The 15083-nt window shown below is 37.9% G+C and overlaps 1 protein-coding gene across 2 annotated transcripts in view; it reads right to left on the bottom strand.

Moving 5' to 3' along the window:
• RYR2 (ryanodine receptor 2) overlaps window positions 1-15083 on the bottom strand; it is a 779580-nt gene that overhangs the window by 39236 nt on the left and 725261 nt on the right. For both annotated transcript variants that reach the window (XM_077168436.1, XM_077168435.1), the window contains 5 exons: window positions 9831-9935; window positions 7912-7993; window positions 4436-5733; window positions 3535-3602; window positions 1764-1911 (listed from right to left, as the gene is read on the bottom strand). In XM_077168436.1, the coding sequence (XP_077024551.1) occupies window positions 1764-1911; window positions 3535-3602; window positions 4436-5733; window positions 7912-7993; window positions 9831-9935 (1701 nt within the window). The remainder of the gene's footprint in view (window positions 1-1763; window positions 1912-3534; window positions 3603-4435; window positions 5734-7911; window positions 7994-9830; window positions 9936-15083) is intronic.

Raw genomic sequence — 15083 nt, 5'->3', positions numbered from 1 at the left:
TGGCGGCGATGGTGGCGGGCTGGGGTGGTAACTGCGGAGAAGGCAAGTGGCAGGCAGGTTCCGAATATACTTGGCAGGAAAACCTCAGAAATATTATGGTTTGACTGTATAGAAGTGAGAAAGAAAGAGAGGACTCAAAGATGCTAACACCTGAATTTTTGGTCTGAGCCAGTAAGTTCAGAGTTGGTGTCCTTTATTATGCTGGGGAAAAAAACAAAACAAAACTAGAAGAGAAGTGGGTTTAAAGGAAATAAGCTGTGGGAAGAAACCACTACTTTGTTATAATATTAAGTGTGAGATGTCTATAAGACATTCTAATGGATATGTCAAGTGTTTTATCATCAGAAACAGGATAACGTCTCATGGTTCCCATCCTTGGTCACCCATGGCCCTGCCTTTACTGCCTTGGCTTATTGGACCAAGCATGAAACTCAAACTAGGTCAGTCACAATGGTTCTCGATGGGACATCGAGGTTGAGCTAGTTAACCCTGGTGATCTGAGCTGGGAGAAGGGAGCCTGTGGTGGTCTGGTGTGGCAATGACTAGTCTTTTGTATGCAAAAGAGTGAGCAGGGACAGTCACACTGCAAAGAGAAGCTGGAAAATGGAAGAGATGGGCAGAGATAAGGAACCTGTTAATTCTGCCATAGAGAGATGGAAGACAAACCTCAATTAATCGGCTTACACAGCTTGAGTTAAACATATTCTTCAAGAATACAAGGGGGCTACTTCAGAGTACTATTAAATTGGTTCAACCTTATCTGCTATACCATCTATAATTTAGCTCACCTGCAGCCATGACAATATATCATATTCATGGTTGTCAAGAGTGTACTGAATGAGACTTAGGTTCAGTGTTCTTTGTATTAAGTAAATAGAGGGAAACTATGACAGTTTAAAGAGACATATTGAAAACAATTAAACTATATATTTGCATATAAAAATATGAAACATCCATATGTATTTTTACAGAAGCAGTTAGAAAATTTAACTGCTCAGGACCATTCATTTCCCTGAAAATGAAGTTCTGTAGCACATTCAGTTTTTTAACTATTTTTCATTTCTCAAGCTGAAAACAATAAATATAACTTTATCTTTCAAATGGCTTGGCTTTAAGGGGGTGTTATTCTTAATTTGTAAGTCTTACATCACTGGTTAGCACCTCTCGCAGGTTTATTTTACTCACTCAACTCCTATCCTCCTTTATATACATATATATACAAATAGGCACATACATGGGTACATACAAGGTGCATTTGTGTAATATATAAAAGGATGATCACACAAGATTTTTCAGAATGCTTGTCCATGTTTATACACCAAAAGATGGCAAACTACATGTTCTTTTTTCTTTACAAACTATGAATATATACTTTACTAATTTAGGGAGGTATGTTTTGCTTAACCTACAGCAGGGCCTCAAGGAGGGCCCTGCATGGAGTGAAGCCTCAGGATGTATTTACTGATTTGCTCTAAAGTCTTCTGTGACAAGGTACTGGGAGCGCTGTCCTGACAGTCACTCAGTCAAACGGTTTTGAGGAGTGTGGATGGATGTAGGGGTTACAGGTTCAATAACAGGGAGTGGTGAACCAAAAGGCATTGACCACAGAAAAGAGACACTAAGATGGGTAGACAAAATGCATCTGAAGGACTGACTTGGTTCCCTCATTGCCAGCCGAGGGAAGGCCAATGAATGTTGACCAAGCCTGAATTATTACGGTCTCATGATATATCAGGAACAATATTCATTCTAAGACATCTTACTAGAAGTTTCTGTTGATACGCTATGATTTTCTTCCAGAATGCTGACTCTGGGACTTCTGGCTCTCCATATCTATGTGTGTGAAGTTGCCTCAATTTTTGTTTACCCTTATCTTCTTTGGCTTTTTCTTCTTTTTCTCCATCTTCTCCCCTGTGAAAACGAATGAATGAAATGTAAATCATTAAAAAAAAAAAAGACAAAAACTAAAGAACTAAAGAGGTTTTGTGCAAAAAATATATACATGCACAGTATTTAGATATTAATATCATTTTTAAAAAGTAATGTTTCTTCCAATGAATTATAATATTCAGAATTTTAGAATTAGGGTAGGATTTCCTGCTGTTCATAGATCCCTGTAGATGGATAAATCTGTGAAGTTCAAATCTTAGAGATATCTTGCAAGGTCGAAGAGTCTTTAAGTCCACGGATGGCATATGCTGACAGCTGTGCAATAAAAAGATTTAATAGAAAGAATAACTTAATGAAGAATTCTTTTCCTGCTGTAACTTTCAACAAACTTTATCTTTAACTTATAATTTTGATTTAAATCTTTAAAATAGACCAGCCATTAACACTGAAAATCTAAGGCATATGTGTTTGGTTGTTCACTTGTACTAAGGATGTCAATGTATTAATTTTGAAGACAATAATCAAATTAGAAGCACTGAAATCTGGTACCTAAAAACTCTCTACATGCCAAAAAAACCGCCAATATTCCATGAAAACATATTTACATATAAGGATAGTCACATACGCATATTTTAAAGACAAATCTTAATCTTAACCTATATGAGGTATATCTGATGTTCTTTACATAATATTAAAGAATTGCCATTGAAATGCCTGTCCTATCTTGTTATATATGTCTACATTTTACCATAATAGTCATTTTCATGGCCGTTTTTACAACTGAGCCAATAATGCTAGATGTATGACAACGAATAGTGCTGATTATAAAGAGCAGATAATGGGAAGATATAGGTGAAGGGAAGTAATAGAAGAGAAAAATAAAGTGCTATGTAAGAGGAGTAGCACAGCAGACACCTAAAATTCAATGTTTTCCTTTTGTTTGCCAATTTTTCAGAATATCAACTTGAAAAATGATGCATGATTAGATTATGACTAGAAATCCAGTATTATGGGGAAATCATACTCACACATCTTCATTTCCTCATATCCAGCTCTTCATTTCATACTGTGGCTTGTATAATTATTCTCCACACCACCCAGAGTATGAAAATGAAGATTCCTGGGCCCCGCAGGAATCAGAGCTGCTGAATCAGAATCTCAGGCCTGGGGCCTGGGGAGCTGCGTTTTTAACAAATTCTCCGGGTGAATTTTATGCATGTGGTCCCAGGGCTACACTTTGTAGTGCCCTACAAATCACTCTACAAGGATTCCACGCAACTGCATACAGAAAGCTTGTTTCCTCTCCACTTCTTTAAAGGGACAGAAATACAAGCATTAGTAAAGATGGAATTGTGGCAGTCCCCTGGTGGGGAGCATGGCATGGAATCAGTGGGGTCTTTTCTGCTAAGCACAAGCGAAACACTCACGGAAGGGGGAGAAAGGGACCAGACTGGCAGACACATTGTCCACCACAGTGGGCCATTGCTGTCAGAGCCTTCCCCTGGAGACGGTGGAATTCCAACATGTAGCTCCTTCGCACTACTGGAGGTTTGTGTGGATAAGAAGCCTGAGAGTCTGCATTGCAGCCCCCGAGGAGAGAGGATGAGAAAAGAGACTTACTGCAACAAAGAAAAATATACATACTCGGCTTTTTCAGGTTCAGACTTGGTTTCTTCTTTTTCTTCCTTTTCTTCCTCTTTCACCTTCTGTTCCTTGAATGAGTCCATGGGGAAAAGAAAAGCGGTTTAAACACCACCTTCTGATGAGTTTAGGGAGACATGACCATGTGCTGATCTGTAACTGATGAACAGATTTGTAATCTAATCTACCTCTTGCCTATACTGAGATGTAACTGCCACACGTGTCTTTCATTGCATGGATTACAACATTTTCCCCTTTTTTTCTGCATGCACTGCATGCACCAGCAGTGTGTGTAAACCGCTGTGCTCCTTTGCACTTTATTTCTTCATTTCAGAAATACCCCCATCCACTTATTTAAATCTGATCTTTCAAGGCCAATTTAAAGTCCCACCTCATAAGTCTCATCCAGCTCCTCCAAACCATACTGATATTTCCTTCTCTTTTTTTGCTTACTGTCTGCTGCCTACATTATTTGATACCTAATTCTCTAGTTCTTCGTGTGTGCTAATTTCATCTCTCTAATCAACTGTTTATGGCTACTTATATTTTCTTAATATAAGAAAAGCACTGGCACATCTTATATTCCTTTTAAATCCCCATGATATCGAGAGGTATCAGATAAACGGTAAGTCCTCGTGAAAACATCTGCGAACAGAATGGTTGTGCAACTGACTAGTGTCAACAGGGCGGGCACCACGCTGACATCGAAGCAGCTTAAGATAATTTAATAATTTGTCAATAATTTGAAGAAAGCCATCTTTGCCTACCAAAAAGCCATTTCCCTTTGGCTATTTAAGACCCATATTTAACCTCACTCTGACAGAGGCATGAGACCTGCTCTAAAGTCTGATTTATCCTACCCACCTGAAGTCCGGAGAGCAGACATGAATTAAAGATAAATTACCTGCAATTTTTCTTGTACCTCGGGGAGAGGGACTGGGTTGCTCATTAGCTCACTAAGGCCAGCATTTGGATTATGAGGAATAAGTTTGTACTGTCCTCCTTCTCTCTTTAGATCCAAGCCAAATATGTCTGAAAGCAGATCACTTTCCTCTGTGAATTCCTTCAAGTCCGTCAGATCTTCAGAGGGCAGGGCACTCTCTACGGGCTTCCCCTCGCCCTCCTCTCCATCCCCTCTGACCTCATCTTGAGTAGGGTCTGGCATGTTGGCTAAGAGTTCTGCAACTTTGATTTTTTTTGCACCTTCTACTAGGCTCCCTCCCAGCAGTAGGCTACAAACGATGCGAAAAAAGCCTCTAAATACACTAGCTACAAAGTGCAAGAGGCTCATAAAAATACTCCAATACGATGAAAAGAAGACTGTGACCATGTCCTTCACGGTCATTTTCTTCATTTTTTTCATCTGTTTCTTCAAGCTCTTTAAGCTCAGCATTCTCATGAGGGTCAAAATATTATACCTGAGTGCAAACAGGGCAGACTTGACGGTCAACACAGAAAAGAAACCCATTCTCGGCTCCTGCTCTTCCGGTTTCTCCTTCTCACTCTCTTCTTTATTTGTCGACCTCTCATTCAAATCTGACTCTGAGATCTGAGCTGCCAGCTGCATTTCAAATATGGTGTCCTCACAGAAGTTAACAAAAAGTTCCATTTTCTCTTTTTCTCCTCCTTCGTTGACCACGTCAAATATGAACTGCCTTTTGGATTCTTTGACCTGGGGCTTCTCCCACTGGGTTCGGCTAGACTCACTGATTTCAAAGTAAACCCTCTCAATGCGTTTGGCACTTCCCATGATCTCGATGCGGCCTAGAAATGGCTGAAAATAATTTAACACGCTCTCTGCTAATTCAAGGAACGTCTGCAGCCGAGTGTCATTGGGCATGTGCTCTGAAAGATTCGTCAGGAGCACGGCAACGTTGAAACCGATGTCCTTGGCAGGTTCGTGGAACCGTTTTACAAATTCTTCGTAGTCAAGGGTCTCATTTTCATCCGTCTCGGCACAAGACAAGAGGAACTCGGTTTCGGATTGCGTGTAGTGTTTATGACCCTCCATCGCTTTATGGAAGTCCCTCTTGGAAATGACTCCTTTGCCATCAGGGTCGAATTCTTTAAATGTGTCCGAAGACGTTAAATCCTTCAGTTTCAAGAACATGTCAAAAAATTTGAGAATCATCTCGACGTTGTTGGAAGATTCCACAAGCATATCAACCATCTGTTTGCCAATCGTTCCATTAACAACATTACCTGGCAGTAAAGTAATTGCATTTGTTTAAAATGGACTTTCCAGTGAAACCAGTGTTTACAGAGATATAACAATATAGATAAAACATCTGAGTCACAGATATCTCCTTGTTTGTTTTCAAATACATGAAGTCTCAGAAAAAGATGGATAATTGTTTGTGAGCTGTAGTTTAGAAAGGGTGATTGCACTAACGCATGCAAAAACTATATTTGCAAAGTGATAAGGCTAACTCATACAAAACACTATTTAAACAAAAGAAGAAATGTGTTTTAGGATAAAGAAAATGGGGCAAACAACCAGGAAACTGAAATGTAGCCTCATATTGAGAATAAAAATGAACATTTGCGCAGTCCTTTTAGTTGAAAAATTACTATTCATAGACAATATTTGATTTAATGTTCAAATGCCTGTCAGACAGGCTCCTTTTATCAATCCTGGTTCTATAAATGAGGCAACGGAGGTTTAGAAAAGCTGCATCAGTGTGTCCACCGAGACACGATTATTAAGGGTCAGGGTGAGGACTTCAAGGCAGATCCCCTGAGAGCAAATTTAATGCTGTCTGTAATTCACAAAGAAAAATATCCTCCTACATTTCTTCATGGTCCAGAGTGCTTAGCGTTGGAAAACGGCACATTACTGATAAGCTAGAAATACCAGATATTTTAAATCACAGAATCGTACAATGTTTTATTCCTTGAAAACAATGTGCTGTGTAACACAAAGACTTTTTAAAAAAATTTTTAAGAAAGACTCTTTAAAAAGAGTGCAAGGAAGAGAGAAATGGAAGTAACCATAGTGGGTAAGAGTATGGGGGCCTGAGGACGCATGGATGGCTCAGTGGTAGAATGCTCGCCGACCATGCGGGAGACCAGGGCTCGAGTCCCAGCCCATGCACACACAAAAAAGTACAGGGTCTGCTCTGCACCACTGGCGGTAAGTAAATCCAGGCTCCATCTTTTACTTGGGCAGATTCTTTAACCTTTCTGCACCTCAGTTTCCTCCATGTGTAAACTAACTTGCTATTAGGATTAATTCAGTTTCTAAAACATATATAATCTGGAAAATTATAAGTGGTGAATTTTAAGTGGCTGCTGCTGCTGTTGTCATTACTGTTATTGTTGAGACTGAGATTTGATTTGGGGTCATGGTGAATGGATCTTGTGCTTGGAGGGTATGGCGTGTCTACTGCTGCTGCCAACTAATGATTTTAAGCAGATGTTGCATCTCTGAAGTCCTAGCACGTGGGGACAGCTGCCTGAGTTCATTTCAGAGGAATTGAGCAATGAATGGCAGTCTAAGAAAGGAGGATCATTTTTTTTTCCTTAGAGAGGAAAAAAAAAATGAGGAAGGATTTTTAAAAGAGGATAGGTTAACAAAATAGCAAAAAGTTCTTGGTTCTTTGGTCCTATTTACATGGTTTTACCAAATTCTCAGATCGACCATTTTATGTAGTTTCTATTGTCATCTCCATCTTGCAGAAGAGGAAAATAAAAAATGGAGAAGCAACCTGTCTAAAGACCACCCCACTAGGAAGGGCAAAAGCCAGGATTTGAACTCTGGTGGTTGATTTTGGAGCCTAAGCTCTTAATCATCAAGTTTACTGCCTGATAAAGAAGGAAATGCAACAGCAAAGAAAATTAAGTTGGAAAGAGAAAAGACACTCAAGATTGAGGCTCATGGTGGGGAGGGTGAGACATCTCACAAAAAGAGGACGCATCCATCCTCAGTAGCTTGGATGAGCCTACGCTTTCTCAGCAGCTTCTACAGGATTTATAAGTATCGCAACTGTCAAAATGTGGTAATCTCAGAAGTAGCAATGTACACAGCAGAAATTTATCCAAATGCCTACAATCTACATGAATTTTTTAAAAAATGAGTAGAATCTATATATACTATCTGTCTGAAGAGGTTTCCCTTTAGGGTATCATTATGAGACAAAAAGTGTCATTATACAGTATTACTGTGTGCATTTGGTAGACACACAAACTGAGATATGCAGAATTTTCTTTTTAAAGCAAACTTGATAAAAGTAATAAAGTCATCAAGAAATCTAAGGTATCTCCCCCTTCTTAGTGTTTTTATTTTATTCTCTGCAGCATGCTGACTCTATAATAAGCAAGCACATACTGATCCTCAAAATAAAATGATACGGGGAATTTGGAAATAAATATCAAAACTACCTTCTAACATGGACAGCAACATGACCACCATGTCCTTCTGAAGATCCATTAATTCTTTTAATAGTTCAATTTGACTGGAATCCTGAAAATATTAGCATATTACATTTGAGAGGATATAAGAAAACAGGAAGCAAGAATAACATACTTATTCTCACAAAGAGTACCATTACAGAAAGAGTGGCTCTTGCTATATATTATATCACAGAAGGAAAGCTAAATATAAGTATGCAGCTTATTAAAATATATACATTTCAGAATTCAAGAGTATTTACTATTGATTTCAAATCATGTTCATTAAAGCATTTAACAAGAATAATTGAGGAATTACAGTGGTGGAGCTTACAAATGGTAGGCAAGACTCAGGGGCTTCTACTCATTTGACATAATACTTTTTTTTTTTAATAGACTGCACTTCATTATTTTCTTTCTAAATTATTACATAATTCTGCCATATACTATTTCTAAAAATTATTCCAGAAAAATATAAGGCACAGAAGTGATACATGAGATCAATTATCTTACATAAATCTAGTAAAAATGTATGCAAGTAATTACCTATACTAGTATTGCATAATGCATCTTATTTGCCAATTTTATTATGTTTTCCAATACTACTCTTTCTGTTTTTATTTTTGTTTATATTTGCATTTTCACCATGAAAATTTGTGTTAAATATCACTGTGCTTGGACCCATTGCCTGGAAATATGCAATGTGCTTACATTTATTTACCATATCATCAAATTTTTTTTTATTAAAAATTTTTTTTTTCTACATTTAAAAATTGTTCAAGATGTCATTATTATTCCTCTGGATTTTCTTACATATGAAGCTAAATTTCTTTCTTTCTAAAAAGCTCAGTCTACAAACTACAAACTATCAGGTAGTACCAGATGTTAATGAAATGGTACAAATATATCAAAATAAGAACTCTCTGTGAGTGAATGAATTTGATTGATGTCAGTTTTCTTTACTTACTAAAATGTCACCTGTGATTAATGAAAGAGTTATGGCATTTTTCATATTTGGTTTAAATTGCCAATAACTAGATATGCTTCAAAAAGCAGGTCAAGGGACAGGTTTGATTAGCCTCATTTCACCCTGGAGGAAATGCAGACCAGAACTGGGATAAGGGGATGAAAAAGCGGGCATTAGACTATCAGCCTTTCGACTTAAAGTCTAGCTTGTTTTCTCCTACCTGACAATATCCATGCGCTGACGGATATGTCACATCTCAGGGTACACAGTCAAAATTCACTGCATTAAAGGGACATATTTACTCAAGATTTATATGAACAATTTTTTCTATTCATGTAGCTTTTAGTTTGAAATGAAATAAAGTTGTGAGAAAACAACATGTTGATTTTTCCAAAATGGATTTCCAATTTAACATTTAAAAAAATGTGTCTGTTCTTTACTTGCTTATCTGTACAGCAGCCTTTTTTCCTCTCTGACTTTCACAAAATTAAGCCTTCTATTAATGGGTGGATGTCGTCAACTGAAAAACAGCTGCTAATTTATGACCTAATATGAAAATCACTTCCTTTAACAAGCCCAGTGTTAACAGGTTACAAATCCTTTTGCAATTATCTGTAGTGTGGGAGAAAAATTCCAGTAAGCAATTATCAGGAAATGGGTCTATGAAGGACTGTGATAAGTACGTCCTTGGGGGATTATACTGCTTTATCTCTCCATTACATGTAATTCCTCAATATCCTTTTGTTCTCAAAGTTGAATGATGACTCCCACCTAGTCTCAGCTTGCATAAGGTTCTTTTATTTATATGGTTTTTCTTAATACAAAGTAAGAGATGTATAAAGGAGTAATCTAAAAAAGATAATGTCCACACAAGAAGGCATATTTAATTTGCTGATGATTATCCTGATTTTTCATTTAGGCTAGTGGATGACAGTTAATTTACCTGAGATAGCTTCATTTGCATGTGTGCAAACACATGCAGGAAACCAACCACTGCATCCCACAGCCTGCTGTGTGCCAGACTTTGCTGATTCCCAGTGCAAGGACCCTGAAGCAAAAACAGCCAAATAACAATCATTCCCGATAATGACCAAAATAAAACTTATAATAACAGGGACCAAATTAACTTAGTGATTACGTATCTTATCTTGAACGTGTTATCTGAAAAGATGGTAACCTTCAAGGAAGGAAAGATAGATGGAGATGGTAATGTTACCATACCCTTAGGAAATAAGTACGCTTTTCTTGGAATATTTAGTATAATAAATCTCTAAAAGAGTTTCTCAAAGATTTTCATATTCCATTTCCCTTATGAGTAATAAAACACTGACAAAATAGATCGATGAATCATTTCGTTTTTAATCTGGCTTTGGCTTCTTCTATTTAGAGGGAAAGGGTAAAGTATAGTTGTGTCGCCTGTTAAAAATCAAACCAACAAATAATCACTACACAGACTGAAAGAATCTGGGATTATTTTTCAGATGAGAGGTAATTACTTATTACTAAATAGCAACCCGAATAAAGGATTTATATGAGAAAAAACACACTTCAACATTTTGTTTCTTACTTATAGAACCGATGTACAAATTGTACAACCGTCAAGATTATAAATAATTAATGTTTAGTCATTAACTGGGTGAACCCAGAATCCAAGGCAGTTAGAACTTAACTTCGCCCTTAGCCTATCTACCCGAAGTGATCATTTCTGTGACACTGGAGTGTGTGTTATAGTCAGAATGTTTAAGTGGAGACGATTCATTTCCTGAGGGAAAATTCTAGCAACCAGTTTTGCAAACACATGAACACCAACCAGGAAAACAAGTAGCAGAGATCTTATTTCAAAAAGAAACACATACACACACACACACACACACACACACACACACAAATCACAGTTCTTCAATTCTGTTTCATCCATTCCTTTAGAAAAAAATACTCAAGATTATATTGGCGAGCACATCCCCAAATTTCAGATTTCACTCTAGAAATATGTAACTAGAAAAGATAACTGCATTGAGATATAACAAGGTATTGAAATGGTTGTTTTCTGTTTTGACCTTTTTTGAGGCCCTAAAGGCTGAGAAGAAAATGGTAAGTGTCAAGTACCCTCACGTTCCAAAAGCAAGGAGCTAGACTGTATCTGCGAAAGGGTGACTAAAAAGAAATCCTTCCACCATAAGGATATAAAAAGGTTGCAACTGAATAGGAAGAGACTTTGGAGAGAGCTTTCTACTTGATGGCATCTTGGCTTCCATCACTACTGCCGAGGGAGTGGATGGTGACCGCCTTAAACCAAATGAGAGAAGAGACTTCAAAAGAACCATTGGGAGAGTTTGGCTTGACACCCATGAGGTCTGATATTAGAAAGAGTGACAGGCAGAGAGAGGAATGCAAAATATATTTCCATAAATGATTACAGAAAACAGATGTATGCGTGTTTCTTGTGGAGCAGATATGGGCTACTCAGGACGTGGTTGGCCTTTCCGTCCCTTTAAAATCTTGTCCAAGAACAGTTTCTGAAAGGGTAAAGTGATTCCAAGGCAGCAGAGGCCACCAGATATGGTGTGTGGGAATATTTTTTCTTTTTAATTTTTAAAAAATATTTTAATGGAAATCATCACAGACACACAGTCCATCCATTGTGTACAATCTGTGGCTCACAATATCATCATGTAGTTTTGTAGTCATCATCGTGATCAATTTTAGAACGTATGCTTCACTCCAGAAACAAAAATAAAAAGAAAAAAATGTGTACATCACATATCCCTTACCCCTCTGTAGGAACACTTTTAAATGGAGAGGTATAGAGGCATTTCCAGGAACTAGAGGCAGTAAGAAGGCCAAGTGAGGCATCTCTGAGGACCTCACACGAGCTGTCCTCGTTAGAGAAAGAATATCCTACACCAGCGGGCCAGCTCCCCTGGTGCAGTCCTGGGTGACATGCGTTCAGGAAGAAGACCTTCCTGTCCCTTACCGTCCCATGGTTCCAACCCTAAAGACTGAAGCTAACAAAGAGGGGGAGGAGAAAGAGAATCAAGTGAGGGGAGAGCTAAAGAAGCCCAGATCATACTGCTTGCTCTCCACCCCTGGATGCAAGAAATCAGGCTTAGGGGTGAGGGGAGATTTAGAATTGGATAAGAGTTACGTGACTGTAACAAAGTATTATTAGTGAAATGACACTATTCTTGTTACAGAGTAGTTGAAGGAATTTTATTTATCTGTGAGTATTCATTGCACAAGAATCACCCAAGAGGTGGCAAAGAAATGGCCCACCAAGTCAATCTGGTGGCGAGAAGAAATAAAATAATTTTAATTTGTAGGTTAAATGTAGCTCAAACTATGTGCCAGAGATAGTAATTGTACAGTTTCACCCTTGTGTGGTTGTTTTTCCACCCTATCTAGCTGTTGTAGCAATTGGTCCTAAAGCAACAGGTCTTTAGAACTTCACTGTGGTTGCAGCCTGGCATCAGCAATGTGTTCTGCTGTGCAAATACTGGGGACGGTGAAAACTGCAGAACATTAGGTCGACACAATAGTGCTATTTCTACGAAAAGAAATTTTATTTTATTTCACGTGATATTTGTGGTTTCAGTCAAAAGTTAAAGGATTATGTTATAAAGGATTAAGATTTTCTGCAACCCCTATGTGACCTAGAGTTGTTTCTTCAACCCTTATGTGACAGAGTTGAAAGCTTCAAGACCCAAGTACCTGTGTTTTGTTTCTAAACCTAAAAAAAGGCAGAATGTAATCTCTGGAACTTGCTCAATCTGAGGCCATCCACGTCTGAGAACAGTTAACCAATCTTGCTTACTACCTCAAATTTCTATTTCTCATGATCAGTTCAGTACCTGAATATATATTTTCTATAGTAAAATATATAAAACCTTTGCCAGGTGGCAGAACAGCCTTACCTTACCTTTCTCTTTTCTCACCAATTGTTTCCTGGTCTTATCCTAGAAAACCCTGATAATATAATACCTTTGTCCTCTTCTCTCCTTTATTAAAACTGGAATTGGCATACTACAACTCATTACCTTTATTCCAATGGTTTAGGATCTGCCCCTTATATCATTGTCTATAGTTAGCAAGAAACTGAATAAATGCCAATCTGCAATGCTGTAATATAAAAGGCACTCCAAAATCGCATGAAGTTGACAAATGAGCTTCCCCACCCCCACCCCACAGCATTAATATTTGACAGCCAATATGACAGTAAGGCAAGCTTCTTCAAAATATACTTTACTAAATGTGATGTGGTAACTGGTTTGGATCCTGGAACAGAAAAAAGACATTAATGGACGCGAATACTAAGATATAGACAAGAATACTAAAGTGATAAGGAACCCAGAGAAGATAGGAAATGGAATAGAGGGGATTAAAACTGATTTACATTTTACTTTTATTTCACTTCAAAGAAAAGTTGTTAGAATCATCAAGTGTCACTTTTCCATCTTGAAATGTTGAAATAAGGACTCCTCCCCCCACTCCCATCCCCAACCCTGGGGAGAGAACAGAGCAAAAAGTGAGATCCTCCCAAGGCACCAAGTGAAGAAGAGAGCATGCGCCCCAAGGAGGCGATTACAGGCACTTACAACTCACTGCTGTCCTGCCTGCCATGGCCACGAACCATCCATGTACTCAAACACTCTGCTGGAGACCCCATAACTCTGCTAGGCTCTGGGGATATCATCTTTAATTTTATTTAACCCTTTTGCCCCTGTGCCAGCTTGAATCTGCTATGGACCTCAGAAAAGCCATGTTATTAAATCCTCATTTATATTGTTGGATGGGATCTTTTTTATTGTTTCCATGGAGATATGACCTACCCAACTGTGGGTGGCAACTTTTGATTAGATGGTTTCCATGGAGCTGTGTCTCCACCTTTTAAGGTGGGGTTGCTTACTGGAGCCCTTTAAGAGGGAACCATCTGGACAAAAGTCACAGAGCCAACAGAGTCCACACAGCAGAGACCTTTGGAGATGAAGAAGGAAAACGCCCCAGGAAGACTTATGAAATAAAGAGAGAAGATAGCAGATGTCTCATCGCCACGTGCCTTCCCAGGTGAGAGAGAAACTGTGGACTTCATTGGCCTTTCCTTTAGAGTTAAAGTATCTTTTTCTGGATGCCTTAATTTGGATATTTTCATGGCCTTAGAACTGTAAACGTGCAACTTCATAAATTCCCTTTTTAAAAGCTATTGTGTTTTTGGTATATTACATTCTGGCAGGTTACAAACTAAAACAGTCCCCTACAAGATGATGTTTTATCTCACAAAGCAAACGATCAGTGTCTATGTCTTATTTACCCTTAGGACATGGCACTTCAAAAAACAACTGATTAATTCAGAGGAATAGTGGCCACCGAGAGAGAAGATTGAAAGGAAGGAAGATGACTGGTTTTCTCAGAAATAGCAATGTTTTGTTGTTGAAGGAAACAGAAGTTTTAGAAAATCTTTTAAAAATTAGAAGTGAAGACTGGAAATTTAGGTTAAGGAGAATATGAAACAAATCAAAGTAAAAGCATTATATTCTTCATGCTACTTGTAATTTTACCTAAAATGTGCATAATTAATAACAAGATTTTTAAACCTATTCTTTTTTATAAAGTATCTATGAAACATCTTTCTCACTCTTACTGAAATATTATAAGGAGTGATTTATTTCTTTTTTCTTTTTTTTTACATGGGCAGGCACCGAGAATTGAACCTGGGTCCTTGGGCATGGCAGGCAAGCACTCTTACCTGCTGAGCCACCGTGGCCTACCCATAAAGAGTGATTTAGTGCTCTCCTTCTTTCCCTCCCTTCTTTCCTTGATATGTATAGAGTGGTTTAATAAAAACCAGGCTCTAGAGCTACAACAGCGTCAACCTTATGATTTATGCCCCTAAGAAGTTAATGATATCTCTATCTGCCAAATGGTGAAGCAATTTTATTCTGTATTAATTCACATCTCTGTCTAATATCTTAATTGGGTTCACTGGCTAAGAAACTATGAAAAGGGTCAACAGGAAATGTGGATAATGGCAGGAAAAATTAGGCACTAAAGTGGTCTATTTTAGACCATGAGTTTATAATTTTTAATAATAATTGGGCAAAAAAATATGCTGTAAATCTTGCAACTCAGGGTAAAGATAATGACATATTTTTATTTGATTGACTACTTCAGACATATTTCATTTTCCTGTAGAATTAAATTC

This window comes from Tamandua tetradactyla, chromosome 7, assembly GCF_023851605.1.
Source record: "Tamandua tetradactyla isolate mTamTet1 chromosome 7, mTamTet1.pri, whole genome shotgun sequence".
Taxonomy (NCBI): domain Eukaryota; kingdom Metazoa; phylum Chordata; class Mammalia; order Pilosa; family Myrmecophagidae; genus Tamandua; species Tamandua tetradactyla.
This window is presented reverse-complemented; position numbering and strand designations above follow the sequence as displayed.